This window comes from Vanessa atalanta, chromosome 14 (assembly GCF_905147765.1).
Source record: "Vanessa atalanta chromosome 14, ilVanAtal1.2, whole genome shotgun sequence".
Taxonomy (NCBI): Eukaryota; Metazoa; Arthropoda; class Insecta; order Lepidoptera; family Nymphalidae; genus Vanessa; species Vanessa atalanta.
In genome coordinates, this window is record NC_061884.1 from 3,393,438 (window position 1) to 3,417,200 (window position 23,763).

General features: G+C 33.7%; 1 protein-coding gene across 7 annotated transcripts in view; it reads right to left on the bottom strand.

The window, feature by feature from the left end:
- LOC125068829 (serine/threonine-protein kinase minibrain) overlaps positions 1 to 23,763 on the bottom strand; it is a 107,685-nt gene that overhangs the window by 82,429 nt on the left and 1,493 nt on the right. For 4 of the 7 annotated variants that reach the window (XR_007119795.1, XM_047678150.1, XM_047678149.1 and 1 more), the window contains exons 1-3: positions 15,315 to 15,775; positions 11,885 to 12,063; positions 10,660 to 10,761 (exon numbers count right to left, since the gene is read on the bottom strand). Coding sequence is in view for 6 of the 7 variants with exons in the window: in XM_047678150.1 (XP_047534106.1) it covers positions 10,660 to 10,761; positions 11,885 to 12,063; positions 15,315 to 15,429 (396 nt within the window). In the remaining variant the exon portion in view is untranslated. Of the gene's footprint in view, positions 1 to 10,659; positions 10,762 to 11,884; positions 12,064 to 15,314; positions 15,776 to 23,763 lie in introns of those variants that run through there. The other 3 variants (XM_047678152.1, XM_047678151.1, XM_047678153.1) reach the window with 3 other exon arrangements.

Sequence of the window (23,763 nt, forward strand, 5' to 3'; positions counted from 1 at the left end):
AGTAAACATTTGAACACGTTAATAATTTTAATAAGAATTGATTATTAGTTTATAGTAACATTGACATAGTATAATTAAACAGTACCGAGTCAAATAATGTTTTATTTTTATTTTATAAAATTGATACAAGCGTCAATGCAGCGTTAAAATTTTAATTTCGATTGTTTTCTTAAAGAATAAGCCTTACTCAGTAACGTACTAAAACTATGAGTAAAAACATGACATGACTGTACAAAGATTGAATATATTGGTAGTCATAGTTAATGCTAGATCATTTTTTTGAAGGATTTCATTACTAAATTTATTGATTGTTTAAAATCTTCAGTTCGGGTTGAAATGTCTCAGACCCGAGAAGAACCGATGAAAGCTGAACTACTTACTAAGAGGTATGCAGTGAACCACTGTGTACTCGCTTGCACGCAATCTCGAAACTACAAAATCTGTTTCGTGTTTTTTTATCCTACGAAACCTATACCAGGTTGGCGGACGAGCAAATGGGCCACCTGATGGTAAGTGGTCACCACCGCCCGTAGACTCTTGGGGCTAGTGACGATAAAAACTAGTGTATATACATTTTATTTATATCTATAGGTTAAATACGGTTTCAAATAATGTACATATAATTAATTTTTAACTCTAAATTATTATTATTTCGTCTGAGAAATATCTATGTAATTTATGTACGTGCATTTCTCTCTTTGTCAATTATCTATTTTAGCTAATGTCATTTCTAATGTATTTTCTGATCCAAGACTTAACCCTAGCGCCATAAAAACAAAGCAAGGTGAAACTGAAGCCATAAAAGCGGTTTTCTCGTGTTACGTATTCTTTACTTTATAATACTAAAGAGGACTAGGTACTTAACGCATTTGAAAAACAAGAAATTATTAGCTTACATCGATGTAGCAACAATTCTCATTTTTACGCCAGTTTTTCGTCTGGATAATAATATTATGTTCATTACAATAATAAATTATATAATAATAATTATTGTAATAGTACATTTCATTCAGGACGTTAAGTTATTTTTTAATAATATAAGAAAGTACGAAACATTTTTGCGATTTTATTCTCTGGAGACCAATACGATTACTCTAGAACCTTTTACTTAGCCTCGCCAAATATTCTCTCGAGGGAAAACCGTTGCGAGGCGATCGGCTACACTCATTACCGAAGCCGAAAAACAGGGCCAATTCATTAATTAAACAAAGAACCGACAGAAGGCGATGTCCTCATTCCCGCGGAACTTTCAATACTACGCCATTGGGGTTAACTGTGACAAGGTTGTAAGAAGATCACCTGAATAACGACGTACTTTGTTTTCGACAACTATTTGTATTTTTAACCATTGTCTGAAGGATTGTGACCGTTTGATGTTCTATACGTATTGTTGGTATGAATTATGGCTGAAGGTTAGAAGGATGACCAGTGAAATGTGACAGAATATTACATTATTCTAAAATTTTTTATAACTTAGCCGCCCCGGCTTTCAGCGGGTAGAAAGTGTCCCCATATGTTGACAACGTACTACATAATATAACTTTATAGTTTTACGATAAACATCATCATATTTCAGACAATTAACAGAAAACTTTAATGAATTATACAACTTAAGTTTCTCCATGAACCAATCTGTCAATTATTTAAAAGCGTATGGAAATCGATTGGGTATTTTTTGAGTTTATGGCATACAGACAGGCAGGCAGACAGAGACGGCAGGGGATTTTATTTTACAATAAGTCGTAATGGTGGCGGTTGCCTAGCGGTCGATTACAACGGCAGTAACACTGATATATTTAAGAGTGTTTAAGTTAAAGAATTTGACTATCCGACATTTGTAACGGTCCAAAGTCTTTAAAGATCACAATTCAAAAGTGATCAAATGTTGTACTAAAATATTTACTATTTACTATCTAATACGAAATAGTTTACATTAAGCCGAAACAAATTACAGTCGATGACTGAAATTATGACGCGTAGACGTGCGATATCTTAATAAATATTATAAATTTGAAAGTGAGTTTTTATTCTAACGCTACCACGTCTAATCACTGAACAAATTATTATGTATTTTTTTTAAACTTCATCAGCATGATATAAGAAAGGACATGGCACCGTTAGCCAGCCATCACTCACCCGCAAACGAGCCCCGGGCTGAAATTAGTTTTACATACATTCCAGAAATCATTTCTACAGTTGAACATTGAACGCATTTTTTCCGTAGTAGGTCTATGGGATACAAAAGTCGATCATTGTTATTGTGCACGCAAGCTGTCAGTTAAGCCAGAACTATAGGTTAACGTTAAGTTTGTTTCCTTCATGATACTTTCAATTATAATTCTATTTCTATCGCTTCGATCGTTACTTGTTTGAAAACATTATTTTTATAAAAACATACTGAACGATAATTCGACAACTTATTACAGACTGCGTGACTGTTGAAGTAATCAATTCGTATGTATATTTTTACAGAGTTCATAAAATAATATATAAAATCAAAACAATTATATTATAAAGAATTTATCTTCATGCGAAGGCAAACCGATTATTTTACAAAAGTTATTGATATTGATTGTCAACAACATATAAATCATAAATGTCTTGATATATTCGTATGTCAAATAATTTTTACTTGATATAGGCATGTTTTTTCGAAATAATCAATTACTAAATCGATTAATTAATTAATATAAAATTACGTTGATATTATTTTATAATAAAGATAAAGTCAAACGGTCAATTAATGTAAGTCGCCTGTCTGTGGCATATACTAATGTAATAGTCTTAGGATAAACTCCGTCAGGCTGGCGTCAAGCGAACACCGAAACATCGAACCCTTATAAAGCTTACAATAAGGGTCATTGTACAACAAAAAAATGCGTTGCAGTTGCGGCAGTGACCGTCCGTACAATAATCCGGGTGGCAACAGTATAATCGTGACGTCGACTCACCTTGACTCACTTTAGTTGGCCCGCTTATGTTTGCTAGCCGTGTACTTGTGATTAGTCTTATGTAAAAAATTACATGCCAGTATACCTACATGTAATTCATTTCTTTTATCTCACAAGGATTGTTGTAATACGATATGTGATTGAATGAAAACTTCATAGAAAGTATAACTATATAAGAAATAACTTATATAAAAGCTTATTTTCCTTATCACTGTTACGTAGAATTGTCGTATTATAAATAATTTATTAAACGAAAGAAAAATTGAGGACACAAAATTTCCATTAGCGCATAATATGTAAGTAACTACTTACACGTGTTTGCCCCGAGAAGATATTTCTCTGTATCCATTCTAAAGATGAATACTTAACGGTAAAGTATATCGTATATATGTAACATATACTTTCAATTTAAATGTATCATGGATAGATCATACCGGTGCGGCCAAGAGAAACAATTGCGACTACGAAGCTGGTTTGCCAGACAAGATAAATAAAGCGAACAGATTTGGCACTAGAGTTGGAATGATAGTATCGATATCACATACTCGATATAGTCGATACTCTTGCCTGAATTTAATCTACTTATTTTTCAGAATAATATATTTTATTGAATACTATAAATGATTACCGTGTTAGTATTGGCTTTTAACCTGTGCATGTTACATCAAAAAACTCATCGAAAATGGTATCATTAAACCTGAAGTACAGATTAATCATATCTAAGAGAAGTCTTTTATATATTTTTCTTTTATTATCGATGGATTTTACTTCGATACTCAATATCACAACGATACCCAAGACATGCTTTTCAGTCGCTTCGTCGCACACGTATGTATGGCTGTTGCTTTTGCAGCGCGATCGCTTTTGCTCCGCACAGGTGTTTTAAAATATTCATCGGTGAAAATTAGCAGAAATTGAATATTCTACTGTACTCTATAATTTGTTCTTGTTTTAAACACGCTGTCTCGTTATGCAATAACACACACGTGTATCGATACCGCATATCCATGACTTACATATGAATAAGCAAGTTTTTGTAAATAATGTGCGTAGAAAATTAAGGTCACGTTAATAAATCGCCTGTAAGTATATGATACATGCAATTAAATTTATATAAAAACTTATGAGATGTAAGTAATAGCGGTCATGGAAACATTTCAAGGTATTTGCATACGTTTATCTTCCAGCTAGTACCATAAAAATATGTACTTATATTTTTAAGATTAAATATCGTAGCATTGGAGTGTGTTACAATGTAATAAAGTACATTGTGATAAATCAATTATTTAGGAATTATTTACATCAATAACTTGAACAAAAACTTATACATACTAGTCAAAATGAAAAATTGCTTTGATTAATATCATGATTTCGTCATGGTGACAAGAATAGTAGCAATGGTATATAAATACCAAGCGGAAACTTGTGCCCTTTTGCTCTGTAAGTCTCACAGATCCTTTCGACAAAACGTCCTCGTTCGTCCCGCACTGATTTAATCACCAGGCGACAGAAGGGTAACATTTCGATTTGGGGGCTATCTCGTAAAAAAATCGTTAAAAAATATTTGAAAAGATATTCTGCAAAAAATATCCGAAGGCTCCCTTAATATTGTGTTACTTTATACTCCAATGTTAACAAAAAAATCTTTTGATATTTAGCTTACAAGAAAAAAGCTAATAACAACTAATTTAAAGGGTACTTTGCGTGTTTACTCCTATTGCATATAATTTTTTTTTTTAAAAGAAAAGCAAATTTAATTTAATATCATGTTAACCACAAGACTTTTTTATGATTTTGTGATAACGATTGCATAGAAAAAGGGATCCATTTAACTCAAATTTTGCTATTTCAAGTAGTATAGTATATCAAGAATACCATTTCAGATTTTCGGGGCGATATTGATTATCCTTCACTGTTACCAATGAAAAGGGAATGTTGTATATTTTAAAAAAGGTTTTGTAATTATACTCCAAGGTCGTCATTTTGCTTGTTAAGATTATTAAAAATCTCATACTAAGTAATTTGCACCTGGTCAATGGTATAATATTATGTACCTCATAATATTAACTACAGTTATTATTTATTTTTAAAAAACCATCTACTACGTAAACAATTAAATACTTAAGATATTATGCGCGCATTGACGACGCAATGTTTTACACTTCTTGTAGACAGTGTTTATGTCAATGTTCATAAAATAGAGGCTTTCGCTATATAAATTATATATATATACAATTTCACCAAGTTTTAAATGCAATGTTTACTTTTCTAATCGTGTCTCGCAAGCGGCAATTAATTTTCACAGATGAAACAGCTGATGCTTGCTCCGTGTAGCTTCGAACGTAGATGCGGCGAAAGCGTCATGACAATAACACCGACTCCGATGTGTATGCTTGAGAATTTCGTTACCTAACATCTGATAGTATTTATGTTTCATTGTAGATATTTATATATTTGAAAATTAATAGAATTGAATATAATATTCTCGACACAAATTTAAGTATTTTTTTTACACACAAATAGAACAAAGGCCATGTAATTAAGATACCCAAATTTACTATCTCAGCTAAGCTAATTTATCTATTGAATCATTTTCCAAACCCGGTATAGATAAAACGTGGAACGGGCTAATCACTAACCCTAATAAATTCCAACAGCTCAAATATAATCGGGCGCGCTACTTTATTGCCGTCTACATTGCAGCAGAGTAAATAATGAAATAAAACTTGTCCAACATACGAGATAAATCTTCTTCGATATCCGTAGAACGAGGTCAGTCAATCTCGAGTCAGTAACCGATCTATAAATATTGATCTCTGTTCTCCTTGACTCGAATCGCAATAACCGGCCGCTTGCGAAATTCGCCCAACGGCGTTAGTCATTGTCGCCTATTGCATCTACTGCAAAATTGCAGTCAACTTGCCTCATACCTTATGCCTCGTTCGTACGGTAACGGCAACATACAAACCGCTTTATATGTTGACTTTATTTAGCCTTATTGTATAGTTCTGCTGATAATCGACTGTTTAGTGAAAGTTGTATCGGCTAGTTACAAAACGTATAAAATAGCTATACATAAACGTCTTTATTTTGTTAAAATATTTATTACCTCATGTTATACTTTTAGCATAACATAAATCGTTTCAATCAAAACAATAAAATGCAATCATTTCAAATAATATTTGTGTTGATTCAATAACAATAATTCTTTAAAACACAATTGGATCGTGTTATGTTATGCTGAATTGTTCCAACCCGCAGAAACTTTAAAATAATAAGCATAACAAATTACTACAAAAAAAAATCCTTTTTTTAGTCTTAATCAATTTTATATGTTTTCTGTGGGTTGGAATATTTCTGCATGACGCGGTCAAATTTATATATACATCTATATATGTATTTATGTAGACAGACACGCAAAATATGTATGAATTACTATTTCATACGTATTGTCGTCAGCGGAATGTACAATGTGACGCAATTGGGTCATATGAAACCAATAAGTTGGTCAGAGAGACCGCAAAGTAGTATTAATAAAGGATTACCTATCCGCACTCCGCGGATAGAAAGGAATCGAGACGTAACGTAATAAAAGGCAGTAGTTATGGAGAAAATAGGAAAGTCACAGTTCGTTGACCTCCTGATGTACAAAGACCTCTTCTCGACTAATGAAGGATAGTAAATTATATCATACGTTGCATATTATATGCAAATTGATAAAAAGAGGGAAACAATAAAAAAACATTGATAATAAAACTTTGTTCTTAATAAATTATATTAATTGTTACTATACATTCAAAATATTTTATATAATGAATAATATCAATACCACAATTAGAAGAAAATTAAAGTGAATAGGTGTTCTGTTACAAACAAGAATTTCATTTATATGGTGTATCGATTAGGGCTCACAAACATAGTAATACCGAGGTGGAATGGATTGAAAGCGAATTGTGCCTCCTACACGGAGATAATATTACCCGCAGCCGGATTATAATGCTCTGCCCACACAACAGTTTAATGGAAATTTCAAACTCTAAAGGGCAGTTCCAGCAAATAATTTAGATATATATTAATAAATAAATAAATATAAATAAATATAAATATTGGACAACATCACATACATTACTCTGATCCCAATGTAAGTAGCTAAAGCACTTGTTATGGAAATCAGAAGTAACGACGGTACCACAAACACCCAGACCCAAGACAACATACAAAACTAATGAACTTTTTCTACATCGACTCGGCCGGGAATCGAACCCGGGACCTCGGAGTGGCGTACCCATGAAAACCGGTGTACACACTACTCGACCACGGAGGTCGAGTAGTAGGATATTAAATCTATCCACTATAATTTAAAGCTTTGTTTTTGGCACATGTATAAATCGACTATAACATTTGTCTAAGAGTCAAAATTACAATTTTGAAATAAAGATATATTTCAAAATTGTGCCTCTGGCCTAATAAGGCAGGACAAGTTACTTTTTTTTTATAATCTTAGTTATAAATATGACATTTAATTTAAATAGTATATCCTGCTAATTGCGGCGCTCAAATCGAAAAGCCCCGCTTAGAGAAAAAAGGTTTACAGCGTTAGTTGTAAAATAATAAAATATAAGACAGAATTCAGATCCGCCTTATTTATCAAGTCTGTTTGTAACATATTTGATCTAGTTTTCATTCATCTAAAACTTGATTGACATAAGAACCGAAGATTTTTCGATTTAATACATAGAAATAATGAAATTAATTGAAAAGTAAATTAATATAAAAAGATACCGAGATGAATATTTCAAATCCAGCCGGAAAATGCTATATATATTATATACATTGATTTTTAATACTTTTATGGCTATACTGAGATTTACATCTATTATTTTAACCGAATATTAATGGCACAAAAATGATCTCTCTTCTAACTTCTCATATTATAAAAAGCAAAAAAAAACAACCAAACAATCACAAAACATATCGAATTACACAACGAAAAAATATTTATGTAGTATTACATATTTAAAATAATTGTTCGATAAACATTACGTTGTTCGTAACGCAAATCTATAAAATTAGTTATGTAGGCCGAAAAAACGTGGGCGAAATATACTTATTTACATAAAAAGTTTGTAGGTCAAATCAGAAATAGAAACGTAGCAATTACTATTATAAATACTTGAAATAAACAAAGTCAATAAATCATATCATCGATGCACCGGTGAATAAGCCGCTGGTATCAAACTCGCGTGGCTATGGCGTCATGTAAACAACCAAATAGGGCAACGACCACGTTCAAACGTAAATAGAATATAACCTATTAATAATATGTTTAAAAATAAATAGAGCGCTTTCGAAGGGGAGACTCCACGTGTCTCAAACGCTAAGATTAATTGTCCGACTCTTGTACAGGAATAGTAAATGTTTTGAAGTTGCTCCGTTTTTATTTTAATTATTGTCCATTCGCGGCTTGAATTATTTCGTCGGAACTATAAATGATCGTATCAAATATTTATACACAAAACATTGTTAGATGGTATCGGAAATACACTAATTAGATTTTAACAACGTATATCACAGAACATATGTATAATCGATTCTCGGACTTCCATTTGGAGGGCAACTTCCCTATGGAAAACACTGTGACGCAGCGTGAAATTATAAGGCGAGGCTGACCTTCCACCCAATACGTACTTGACGCAGTACAACGATATTTTGTATCTTTATATTATTCTCTTGACTTTTTAATGAAATAAAAGCAGTCAAATAACTAATATAAAGTTAAAGGTGTTACTTTCCATAAGAATCGCTAAATAAAAACAAGTCTGGTCGAATTCAGATTTATTTACATCTGGACCCGACTGGATGAGGGAGGCAGAACCGGGAGATTTCTGCCTCCCTCATCCTCAAACAGCTTATGTCCAGCAGAGGATTACGATTGGCTGATGATAATCATGCTGACTATGGTAAGAATCTGACTTGTTTATCCTTTATAGTACATTAGACGCAAACGGTCTGTATAAACCCTGGAATTTGCGTTTCATTTAAAACATCCGGCGACTTTAGCGTTCTGTACTTTTATATTAATACCCAAAAATAATTTATGCTTGGCCTTCTAATTATAAAATCATTATTTTGGGCCAAAGAATTCTACCAACACAGAATGGAAATATGTTATCTACACATAGAGAAGACACACGTAAAGATTCACAAGGGTGGTCGCATTTTCGCATAACTAATCCTGTGTACATTCAGGTTTACAGTGCGGTCGTCCTACGCTGCAGTGAAAACTCACGCCCACGTGATCCAAAGGTCAGATGTAACACGTGCTGGAGCGTCATAAACAGCCGGGAGCTATACATATCATTTGCGCAATTATATCAATTCATTTTCATACTAAAATCGATGGGTAATATATTACTATACACTTTTAATGTACCTATAAACAGTAATTCGTCTTTATGGTCTTTTTATTATCCTAGTGCCAGCAAAGGGCCGAACAAGTATACATTGTGGTCGAGTAATTATAAATCTTTGTCTAAAATTTTATTTTGTTATTGGTTTGTTTCTGAATAATAATAAACAAAGATTTTATTCATGATGAATTATTCACTGTGTGCACATATTTCAATTCAGTGAGTAATAGTGACGTATATTTTCGAGATTTATCACAAAGGTTAGCGAACTCAGCTTCCCAAAGCAAGGTCGAGATATGATTTCCGCATACGACATTACAAACAATAATAAAATAAAGGCGATGTGAATCGTTGAAAACGTTCACATTTATTAGTAACTTAGTACTGTTGCTTCAATATCTTATGTACATTTTATCGGAATCGACAGCGTTTAAATGACCACCACGAAAATTGTGACATATAAGTATCTACTTTTTTATGGGTAAGATTTTGATGCTATCCATTTGTAATAGCTCACCGGTAGATGGCGGTCCAGCACAAATACTAATAGCCATAGCTTTTGGTATACATGCATATTATTGAATGATAATGCTTCTCTAATTTTCTGCACCATATTAAATCAAAGGTAAACAAATTATATAATTTTTTAAAATTTTAAACAAGTATAATTAAAATTAAGTTAATTACCAAGAAGTTTCTTTTTTGCAAATATACAGAAAATACGTACACAATGGTAATCATTTTTGTCGTGTCGAACTGACCGTGCAATACGCAGCACGCGTGTACGTTACTATTATCAAAAAGATCTTATCACAGTTCTGATAAATAAACAATAGTTCAGGTAAAGCATAGGTTTACTACGAAACAATGGATAGAAGTTATTATGGGGCATTAGTTAGGGAAATGCTATAATTTGATATTCATTACAACGACCGATTACGTTTGTAGGATGAAAATACACAATTAAGTTAGTGTTAGTTTAATAAAACACCTATTACAGCTGTAACTGTTCAATCAAATTATTTTCGGCTATATTTAGAATTTCGGCTACACGGATCATGTCTAAGGCCATCTGCGCAAGAGATGTATGTAATTTTGTCCGGCTACTAAGAATTCCTTAACTGAATAAGGTCATAACTTTTTATTTCCCAACTCAGATTACGGAGACATGTAGCTATTTGATTACGAGGCGCATGATTTATATATCTAAAAAGGCATAATTCAAAACATACTAATTTCAATTGAATAACATATAACCATCTGTGTTTGTTTAAAGTAAATAATTACTAGTCACTCACCTCGTTTATGTGTTTATATGTTTTGATGAGATCGACGCTAAGTTTCCTTAACGGCGCTGTTGAAGGGTCCCGAAAATGGTGCGGTATTCGAGCTTGCATAGCCTAGACAAAATAAATTTTAATCAGATGTTTTACATTTTTAAAAACGCATACAATAAGCAACCATAGCAGAAAACAAAGCGGGACAATCGAAGCTACAGGCACTTTCCCGATTTCAACAAACAAGACAAATATCGCATGCTTAAGAGAAAGATTTAAAAAAATTATATCTTTAATTTAAAAAAAAATATATCATTTATATTAAATAAATTATTGAGTGCTTATAATATAATATCTAAACGTACTATTTATCACCTAGTGCAAAAAAAATCTAATCTACATATTTAAAAATATTTGATGATCAGTGCAAAACTAATTATGAAATGTGAAAATAATTATAAGTAAATGAAATCGAATGCGTACATATTCGTAAATATCAATAAATAAACTTTTATAATAGACCTTTTGTATGCCGTGTGATAAATAAGCAGAAAATCTATTTAAAAATGTTTACATATTAATCAAATCGATGCGATTGATCATAGTGTATGAAAGCATTCTACACGAGACAGTTTGAAGGTTTGAAAATATCTTAACAATCTGTTCTTTTTTTAAACTTACTTAGATTCGAGGTATTTAATCTGTTACAACTGAAACTAAAAATTACAACATGAGCTATTATACCCTAAGTTCAAAAGTTAATAAAAACAAAACGAACGAAATTCTTTCATTGAAAAAACTGTAGTCGAGCCCATTAAATAATTACCTAAGTCTAGACAAGAATTATCTATAGTGCGACGGCTGGTCCGTACTTAACACTCAAATACATCCAGTGTTTCAGAAAAGGGAACTTGTAGATAATTAGTGGTACTTTGTTTGAGAGATAATTTATTTACTTGGTCGTGATGTCTAGCTTGACAGTATTGTTAATGGTCCTTTTAATAAAACAATGGGACGATCTTACCGTACGCATTTCAAGGAAAATAATACATATTTAAAAGAGTACGGTCATTTTTTGTTCTTTAATTATTGACATAAATTATTTTTCGTCAAAATGTTACAGATTACTCTAGTCTGTTATTACAATGCCTGGTAAACTTCATTTTTAGCATTGACAATGAAATATATCCTAATCGCAAACCCCAGTATAATAGTGTTAGCCCAAACTGCCTCGTGCATCATTTACCTGGGCGGGGGTACGGTAGCGCCTGAAAGCTCTTGGGTTGCGCACTGGGGCGCTCACCTGAATGTCCGAAGGCGCGCTCATGGAGGCGAGTTGCTCCTCGGCAACCAGCCGACCGTATAGAGGAACGTGTCGCCTCTCGCCGCCGGCGGCCTCCGGCATGCCGCCGCCGACCACGCCCACTGGAACAAACAAACATTGACCATTTCAAATTATCGAAAGAATAACTAACACAATTATATGAAATATTGTGAGAATATGTTGAGATAGAACTACGTCCGAAGTGGAGTTCAGGTTGAGTCGCAAGTTAATCACCTTAAGAACTACAAAAAAGTCGAACGTCATGGTGTACGCGCCTTGAGGCCTGTAAGGGCGAATACAAAGCGTTACCTAATGAACATAATACAAATAGTTTACGCTTTAATATAGTCGAGAGATCGATGTCTCGAGTGGCGCATGTCAATCAACCCATGCTAATCCACGTTAGCGAGCCTCATTCGCCTTCCTCGCCCACTCGTCGCCAAATTGTATCACATCGTATGAATCATTTTTATGTGAATTCACCATGACTCGTGTCTTCCGTGAATATCAAGAAACTAGCTTAATTTTAAACTGATTTTTGGAGGAGATTTTATGTTATTCTAACTACAAAAAATGAAATGATTCGTTTGTTTTTTGTCGTGTCCACGTATAGGTCAACACTAAAATATTACCTTTATTTAATCTTTGTTTGGACAATCTTATAACGATCCCTGTGTGTTTTACATTATGTCGGAATTGTCAACCTCTAAGTACATTTCAATCTTTATAAACTTTTATCGCATATTACTTGTTCACAAAGCTTGGAACAAGTCACTAAGTATTTCTCGGTGGCTTCCCATTGGGATTGCCAAAATGTTAACTTTCACATACACGTTGTACACGCAGCATCGATTATGTTAAAATAAAGTTTTTAAAGCTACTTGTTACTTTATAAAGTAAAGTTAAAAGCCATTTATGTCATGTTGTTGTTTTTTAATAAAATATTTTGTAATTAAAACTAAAATAAAAAGAACAGATTCAATTTTTAAAAAAACGGCCCTCTATTGAATTGATTTAGTTAATTTGTCCCGTTGCTCACATATCGAAACATCAAATTCAATTAAGTTAGGTTATTGCATGTCAACATAAAATATTTTGATTGTATTTATTTTGGCGTTAACTTTGTCACGCAATAAAAATTTTGGAGTTCTGAAACTGATTGCCCTATAAAATACGGGTCAGTTCTGGCCTGTAAGTTATATGTACGAAATATGTTTGGCTAAGCTATAGGTGTGAGTCTGATTGTTATCTAAATTGTTTTATACCAGTTACCAACGAGCCAGTGCAGGCGAGGTGTAAGAGCTAACTTAGAGGGAAGCAGAGGTCGCAGACGAGTTAATTCAGACTTATTTATGTACCGTCTGGCACGACGTGACATTTCATAATAAAACACCACCGTTCGAATCACTCGTTTATTTCAAGGCGACTTTTGCAGAGCGGAAAGTTTGTTTAACGTCTTGTAAGTTCGAATTACTTTACGTACTTGTGAAAATTAAAAGTTAATTCGTTAAAAATTATCATTTTATTAAACCATTAAATAATTATTTTTCGTAGCTCTATTAACACAATAAATATCATATTGCTAATCTAGACGTTGTTTTAGCTATTGATCAATGATTTTTTTTGTACAACTAAACAGAAGAAACGACGCGACGGCTGTAGATGTCTGGCGATTTAAAGATTGCAGATTCGATTGGTACCCTTTAAACTATTGTCGTACACACTCCTCGAACAATTTTTACGCTTTGCTGAAGGAGAAAATTGTTTATTTGTATTGGAAAAATTTGGCCAGATTAAAAATTTAAAAGACGTGATTTACTTTACTTCAAACAGTAATGCTATGTAAATTTTATAGATTTTTATTAGTAGATAAGTGGAGTGCCAACATTAAAAAAAAGTAAACAAGGAGACATGCCATGCGCCATGTCACCGGGCAAGTAAGCAAGCCTTTCTATTATCACACTCACGCGCCGCATGTGCAACTATTCGCATGCTATCACATGTGATCTGGACAACTGCGTAGTTTATAGAAACGCGTTACGCTGCGCGAGCATATGTATGACGTTGTCGTGTGTACGCTTCTTTAGGTATGTCACGTAATGCACATATTCATTTTCAAAGAAATATTCAGTAATTGGATGTAATTGAGTAAAAGGAACGTAATTCATGTTGTATTCTGGTATGGGTGTTTTTAAGACAGATCTTTATGTGAAATTTACCGCACGTTTAAAATTATTGTATGAACTTTTTTGTAATCATTAATATTATCAAACAAGTATTTCAATCTTTATTATAATTAATTGGTTATAATGAGGAGATACTTTAATTTTAATTTTATTTATCAACATTAAATTTTAAAAACAATACCTATTCAAATACATGAATACTTTAATACCAACAAAACTAATTTTAGGGGCACGTGTCTGTTTGCTGTACGACAGAGGCGGTAGAATGAAACGGTCTCGTGCCGATACTGTAGCGAGTTTAAACTGCGCAGCATTTCGTCCAATTTAAGATGAGCTCTAAGACAGCAATGTGTATGCCCGAAGAGCTCTGTTTTGTTATGAGCGGAGAGCGGGTGTGGGCGTCATGTATCGATGGTACGCCGAGTCACCGAGACGATCTACGTCACCATTGCAAGGCGTTCAAACCAGCCGCAGTGCCGGCCGACAACCTGTGGTAGCTATGCGTGGAATGCGACTAACCGGCGATAGGTTAGCGTGGGAGGTGCAAAATAACTTGCTGCGCTGTTTATCGAACTGCAAATGCCGTTTTAAGTTTAGATCAGTTTTGTTATCAAATCCTAAATTTTGTTACATTTTAATATAGCGAATAAAAAATTAATGTAGCAAAAGGCCAAGAATCTCACGACATGAAGATGACGCAAGCACTGATGGAATTTACTATAACAGTTTATTCGCAGAAGACATTTGATAAGATACTGTTTAATTAAAGTAAAATAAAATCGACTTCTATTTATTTCCCATACATTTATACTTATCATTTTAATGATACAATTTCATATTTGTGCGTACATGAAAAATGTAATTAAAACTATTTTAAACGGATATTTCTATTAAGTACGAGGAACTTTTTTTTATGTTATACAAACGAGCACTTGTTAAAGGTAAGGATTATTTCAATTGTTTTTTTTTTTCATTTAATTATTAAATTTGGTTTAGTGATTGTTGTGTAAGTTGACATTGTTCTTCATAACAAACTTTGTATATAACGACGTCCAATATTCGAATAATTATGATTTCTTTTATTGGAACCTAATCGTAAAACAGATTTACTTGGTTGTCGTTGATATTTCGCAGAAACGTATAAAAAATAATCATGGAAGACTTACAGTCATGGACCTTTTCCTCCTTTATAGTAGACATCCCAAGAATCCAATATGTACTCGGAAACTTATTCGATAGAAAGGAACACTGAACAAAGAACTTATCATTGAACTGAATCATTTGGTGTCAAAACAAAAGCGCTGAGACCACGTTACTTTCATATAACAAAGAAACACTTCTATCACTGTACCACTATCGTAGATCCTGATTCGCCATAGTCCCATCTCGATTGCGCGTTTTTGTCAATTTAACGTGGAATTCGAGGCGTGGGTGCGTAGTTGTGTATTTAACTATCTACCATAATGGTCGACGTCGGTGCCGGCGCGTCCTTGCGCGTCACTGGCGGCCGCATGTTATTGTTGTGCAACAATGTTTATACACGTGGAGTTGTTGTGTTGTGAACGCGTAACTTGTCAATATCACCGGCGATAACGAGGGTACAGCGGCGAGCGGCGCGGGCGGCCCGACACGACTAACGCGCATTCTATAATAGCGCGCGCTTGTAAGTAATAACTGAGCGAAAGACCACGTGATTCAGGTGACACACGCGTCAAAGTTGGATTGTGGTGATTTTTATCGTCGAAGGATTCACCTTGGTACGGCTTGCTCCAGTGTGTTTTATTTACTATCTTTGATATCAGTATCTTGTAAATATAAAAACAGGATGTACACAAAGATATGCATGTTATTGACTGTGTATATGATTAGCATTCGGTTCGATATATTACTGTTCAAACATGGAATGAACGTGATGAATACTATATTCAAGCCAGTCCTGGAGCATTTAAGAAAAGTAAGGGCCGGCACTTCGAACAGTCATATGCATAAAACTACACGAATTCCTTTTTTCCCGGCTGCTGCCAGCCACGCAATTTCTCCGATTGTATGCAAATCCTCAACGCAAACAAAGAATGAAAAAGCACCGACGCAAACGTTCCGTGCCTCCATCCCACCTGAGTACACCCGTCCCGTCTGAGCTCGGGGCAAACTAGCGACTCGCGAGTACAACACAATCCCGACGAGAACAGAGCCGCACCGTAAACAATCCCACTAGGATATTATTCCTGAATAGATCTCATCTTTTTACATATCGACCGCCAACGTCTTCGGGAGCTCCTATTACTTAGTCTTCGGCTTGTGAATAATTCAGCGAGTTTTCTATTAGCTACTTAGATAGGAGAATGATGCGCCTAGAAGATTTATATGGGGTAGACAAGCTAAACATATGACACACGATATGCGTATCTTCTTCATATTAATATACTACTTTATTGGGATAAGTCGAGAAGGAATTCTAGAAGGAAGCTAAATGATTCAAATATGATTAACTGAGATACAAAAAATACAGCTTCTTAATATAGTCAAAACCTTTAACGCATTTCATATATCATATTTAGTCATAAAATATTAACTAAGACAAATACAAATAATATTTACCTGCCAATAGTGTAGGATTAGGTAAATGCAGAGTGCATTGTATTGAATATTATTATTTTAACAATGTCACGCATATTGCTGCGATAGGATGACTAAGGATATATTTGTTTCTATGCCAACACATTTATACATGCAGTCTATTTAAAAACTAATGCCGCTTAACGTTGAAAACTTGACGCCCTTGAATTGCACAAATATATTACAGTCAACGTATTTAATATTCAATCTAAATTAGGTGTTTTATCTAAACGATATATTTTCACCATATTCAATTAAAACTTTCGAGGCAATAAAATCTTATTGTGTAGTACAAGATTAACGACTCTGAACTTAAAAAAATATACATTTTATAAGAATCAAGGATAATATTTTATTTTAAATCGAAACCTCGAAAAAAAAAAAAACAATTTAATCAACAATGCTTTAGATTATTCATATTAATTTTATAGGTAAGAATATAACATAACAAATAGTTTTCGCTTGTGTGACAAAAGAACGAACACAACAAATCATCATTATCGTCCTTCATTCTTGAAAGTCGGAAAAAAAATAAGAATACAATAATCTTTGAAAATAAATATTTCGAATAAAAGAACATAATCTTAGTTTCGAGGTCGTTTTGTTTCTATCTCATTAACAAAGGCCACTAGAACAAGCTCTAAAATTTGTTTGGACCTTCCACGAATTAAAGAAAGACGCTTGGCTACCTAGACATCTTAGGTATATCCGATATCGGATACTGAGAATTCAGGCTATTGTTTGACCTTGTCTGTTTATGTGATCATTGTCAGTATCGAGAAACATATTTACAGGTTCTTTTGGCTACTAACGAACAATAGGCTTTAAAGAGAACAGACCTTAACCTTGTAAAAGAATCTACTCAAGTTGTAAAGTTTATTTATTGCTTTTTAGAAATTTATACGATATAGAAGCATTAAATGATTATAAGTTGTAATAAATAATATTTTGAAAGTATTAAAATATACCGATTTTGAATACTGCAATTGTCATATTTGTTCAGCAATACCAGACGAAAACAAACACACATTAGGTTCCTAACTTAAAACAAACACGATAGTTATTAAATATTACAATCGCTCATCCCCGGGGTAGGGTAGTTCGAAATTCGAAATGCACAATGCATACATCGTACAATAAGTTAAACTAGAGCCAGCGCCGGGGTCCATGTAACTGCAGATCGAGTGAGCGAGGCAGCGAGGCCGCGAGCCGGTCCCGGGCAGGTTTAACGTCCGGCCGGCGCGTCTGGCCGTTAACCCGGGGCCCGTGAGGTGCGCGCGAAAACAACGCGCCCGCGCCGTTATCGACGCCACCGCACGCGATTGTATCGCATCATTGATGAATATATTGTTGTAGTAGTGCAAGAGATGGATGTGTATTTTGGCGCGACTTTTGTCACTTCTAAACAAAAGCAATTAATTTTTTTATCGAATAACCAGATTCATTTTGCCGTTATTCATGTGTATTTTAATAAAGAAGCAATTTAAAATATTTTTTCAAGACAAACTTTTATATTCAATAAGTAATTTTTCGCAATGAAACTAGCCAACAAAACTGGCTGTAAAGTGTGAAAACAACCTTGATTGTACCCGAAGGACATTTCTACAACAGAAATCACTTTGGGCCCAATTAACTTAATTTTTCTCTACATTTATAATTTAATACGTAAATAAATCGAAAACTGGTCATTTCCATAAATTTTGGTTTTTTCTACAAATTAAATCGACAAAACAGCGATGACATTTCCTTTAAGTTGGAACAGTTTAATTATCTGATTATAAACAATTTAATGGCAACCATTTTTATTGTCCGGTCAAATTACAAATAAAAGACTGGAGAAATTAGTTGAGAACGCAGAAAATGATGAAAATTGTACATTCCATTGTAACAAAATTTATCAACCCTTGATTTAATTTCCATCTAATTTTGAAGTATATGAATTTTCATTTGTGAAACATGATCCAATTGATCAGACATCAGAACAGTTAATGTTTACCAGCATCCGTAGATGTGGTTGCTCTAGATTACGAAGGCGGCCACCAATGCGGTGCAAAAACTGTCGGTCAACGACGCGGGGCCCGCTGGGATGTGAACTGGTGAATTTTCCATATATAACAATTCTTTTTAAGTATTTATAGTTAAATTTATAGAGATATGCCATATGCAATATTTTGATTATAGCTGTGCGTATTTGCAATTTATAAAAGTTATATTATTATTTTACTTGTACTGATTGAAGCAAATTGACTAGCAATGACAAACTGTCTTGTTGCTTCATATTATTTGCATAATATAGAAACTCCCGTACAATTTCGCAATGAGCTGTCAGAAGCTGAAAGAAGTCCGCCGATCAAACCACTTATACATTTAGTAATCTACATTTGCGCAATATACTCCATTATCCTCATCAGCGGACCCCGACGTTGACCATAATCAGACCATTAACGACGATTATTTCTCAGCAGGTTAGTCTCACAATATCGTCGATTTCAATAGGGCAACGATCAGGGAAAATTACTGTTGCGAATTATGTCGCAACCCCTAGTCGATATTCAGTCGATCTTAATAAAATAAAACATTGCAAATAAAGTTTCTTTATTATATTAAACTGACGTAGGTTCACAATCACTTCCGTCGTTGAGTTTTGACTTTCCATACTCATTCAATTATGTATTAAAATAAACCACCGTTCGCCGCGCAAAAACCTTCGCGGCCGGTCGTTGACACCGAGGGGCACTTTAGGGCTGACTCGTCACACTCCGCCAACACCGCGCCTTATAATAATACTTAACAAAGTATTTATTTTCATCGAAACCGTGACAAGTTGATATTACGTAATACGTGTATAATCAATTAAAATCATATAACTATAAAAAATGAAATGATTGAACCTGTTACTGTAATTGCGAAATCAGGTGAAATTTACAAATCCCGTACTACCATTCTCCACGTCGTGTGCGATTACTTTTTTAAAACATTAACAAACAACGTCGATAATTTTGTATGAGTACACGTATAATTGATTCGTTGTCAGGTGGTTTTTCGAAGTTGCGATAACATTTAGCGGACTGTCGGTACGTTGGAAATAGCGTCGGAAACGACAAAGCAAGCGTATGATATGTAAGCGAGACTAAATCCAATTAAAATGCAAATGGTTGTCGGTGCGCAATGAAATCGTGGCCGCAAATATAATGGGTCGAGTGTGAGTGGAGCGTCGACAGTGGAGAAATCTTGGCCATTTGCATTGGGTACCTGAATACCCACACAGTGTTCGGTGGCCCACGCGTTGTCTTCGCACACCACACGTTCACCTACCGCAGATTGTTATTGAACTCTATTAATAATATTATTTGCATTATGTAAATCAATCGCATGAATAACGCTATAACATATAATAAGCCATATTTATCACATTAATATTTCAATAATTAAAATTGACAAGATGTCTGTAAATATTGATTGTTATAACAATCGCGCGAGCATTAACCTTTTGGTCTTGCGATATCTTTGTTATAGGAAATCCGATCAAAAACTTAGTAACCGACATAATAAATATTAAATTTTTTTTCGATACTTCCGAATCTTAAATGCATTTTTTGAACTAATTGTAACCTGACTAAAATGTCGTTAAGCGCTCAACTAATATTTTGTGTCACCGGTGAATTTTGGTAGGGTTCAATAAATTTGTTCCGCATTCCAATGTGAATTTCATTCACTGACTGTAGCCGAATCGTCTAGACTGTGTGTCGGAGAAAGGTGACCATTCACCGTCGAGACGGCCTGACTACATCGCTTCTGAGATATGGCCACTTAAATGGTTACCGTTAAATATCCAACTTTACCTATGTGTTAGTAAGATACGATATAAATTACCGCTATATAAAAATCAAACAATGTTTTATATTCTTGGTAATCTATTTCTATTACAATAGGGTAAGTAACTTATTTAATTACTGGTGATTTAAAGGAAAAATAAAAAGATATCCTTTAGAAGCTTAGATTATTACAAAAAAACCTAAAAATATAGGATCTATTATTGTATTAAATGTCATAAGGACCACGACTAAAACTGTTACACAAACATTATACTTAAATAAATTTATTAGATTAAAATACACATGCGGATGTAACTATATAACTAAACAAAATAATTCTCAGGTTTATGATTAAAAAGTAGTCTTATTAACGAAAGCTGATTTAGTCAACTATCATAAGTTAACAGTACTAAGTTTGATCTATGAGATCACTTTCACGTTACAATGGTTGAATGAAATACGGCTTCGGAATTACGATCGTATTTCATTGCAATATTGGCAGTTACTTTGATTTACTTAGCCTTAACGAGGAGACAAGTAAACGGGCCAATGGAAATGAGAAAACGTTTAAAACAAGTAAACTATAGCAGGTTACTTTCGAAACACGATATCATCTACATGACGCCCGTTGCACGAGCGTTTTGGTTTAATAGCAACAGCGCACCGTGGGGCCGACATCCGCATAGCAACAACTTTCTGTCGGTGAATGAAAGTTGATCGCGGGGTTTAAACGCCGCTTTAGGAACTGTTGTAAATATTTGGCACTCCTGTCCCATTTGGGAACGTATTTTACTCAGTTTATTTTTTGATGACACGTTATATTTTTTTGTTGCAGTTTCCATTATTTTTATGAAAACACGCTTTAAATTTTTGTCGGTACATAAAAATATCTATTCCCGTTCGACTCACTATAGTTATTTTATGCCTAAAGACTTAAGCTCCAATATTAATAAATTTGATTTCAACCCACTTTAATTAAGTTCTATAAAATTATTTAATGAGTTAAACTCACCATTCCATCATAGAGATATAAATTAAAATGTTCTTCTCATGTAAAAGTTTGTTGAGCTGACAAATATATTTCACAATATGAAAGAAAAATTGTCTTAAAATAATATCCTTTATTTTAATTTATAATTGATACAAATCTTAATTTTGAATACGACGAAAGTTTATTATAAACAATTACACGAAAGAAACAGAAACTTCATCAAGTATAACTTAAAGGCTGTCGAGAGTTGGGACAAGGTCAATGGTAAATTCTCGATAAAAAATGTCACAGTATAAACCAGAACATACGTAATGTAAATTAGAGATGTTCCAATCCAATTTTTAAATATGTCGTTTTTTTAAAAAAAAAAAAGAAACAAGCAAATTAATAGTGAAAACATTGTTATGAAATCATTGAATAATCGTTTAATTCGTTAGTTCCAAATCGGAGTGACCGGTCACAGATTCCTAGAAACTGGGTATCGGGAGCACAATCTTTGTTTTATTTAGGTAGATCCGGCATAACTTTCTTCAATGGAGTGCCAAGAGCGTGGGAGGCGAGAGAATCCGAGCTTTACCATTAAATGGAATTGTATATTTATTTACTTATCACATAATTATGAAAAATCATGGAAATCGACACGTGACCCAAAAAACGAAAGGAAAGTCAATATTTTTTTACATCCTACTCACTCCTCGTTACATCTGGGCCACGCTCTACGAGTGGATTCTATGTGGCTGTAAATTTATCTCTCGGATGCGTATTGTTATTCGGTTTCAGTTCCCCGCAGCCCGTATCGTAAATAAACAACAAGAAATGAAGTGATTTACTCAATTTACGGGTATTGTAGCCGTGATAAGTATAATTGTGTAGCAATTTAATACTGTCAGCCTTACATCGGGGTTGGGGCGTAAAAGTTGTGTTATCTAATAAAAGCATCAATGCAAGCACCCATCTGCGAGGGTTGAGCTCAGAATTAGGTTAAAGGTTGGGGAGGTCGACGCGCGTTAAGCAGTTTTGGGGTCGAGGCTACATGAAGCGATCAATTTAACACAAAATAAACTTCGCGATGTAACAAAAAAAAAAACATTTCGGTGTCATAGGTACCTTCATATTTCCCACAATGTCTTATATCGATAGACGCATCTACGCCATTAGATTTTAATTTATTCTTTTGTATTAGCAAGCTGCGTTTTTACGTCATATTTACCGTCATTGTTTATTACAAACACGTGCTCTGAAGATAATCTGAGAGGAATGCGCCTGTGAAGCCATAAAGTTTCATGTAATAGAAATTAGTTATGTCTAAACGAACCGTAACTCAACCCTAATCAAACGCCAGAGGAAAATCAGGTCAAAGGGATATAGGGCAATACCCACAGGTAGGTCAGAGAGGGCTGTGTGCATTCAACAATGTAAAACCGTGTACACAGTCAGGAAACAGCCTGCAGTTTTGTCACTAGAGGTGATGGAATGGAAAATTATATCATGTCTATTTCATTAAATATCTATCTAACATCACGGAGCATCTGTTTTGAGTAAAAAATGTATGGAAACAAGTTGAACAGGTTAGTTAGTGTTTCTGTTTGCAAAGACATACCTTTCATGTATCTTTGAAATAAATATAGAAAATAATATTCAAATATAAAATAATATAAAAATATCCCATGGCTAAGCAAAAACCTCCCCTCCCTGCTACATTTTCACACTCCGTGAGACATATATGGATAGTAATGGTAAATACAAATACCATTTATCATGTTTCTTTATGAATTTAAACTGCAAATGAATTCTTCATTAATATTATTTTGTTTACATTTATCACAAATATCTTACTAAAATGATGAGTGACAACATACTAATTATCCGTTTATTCCTGCTTATGCTGACTGCACGCCAAGTATGTGATTAATGGAACTCTTACTGCATGTATGATCCTTAGCTCAAGATGCTTTTTTTAGTAGTCATTAGCATCTTAATAGAACTATAGTGTCAAAAAACAAAATCTAAAATGTACCTTTAATACTTGAAATTAAACTAAATTTTCGCAAGTCGCCTAGAAATATAAAATTTAATACCAACCTATTAATCGCCAAGCTAAAATTTTAATTAATCAATTATCAATAAAATACAGTTTTAATTGAATATATCAATTTAAAAGTAATATAAGTAAGATTAATTTATATAGGTAAA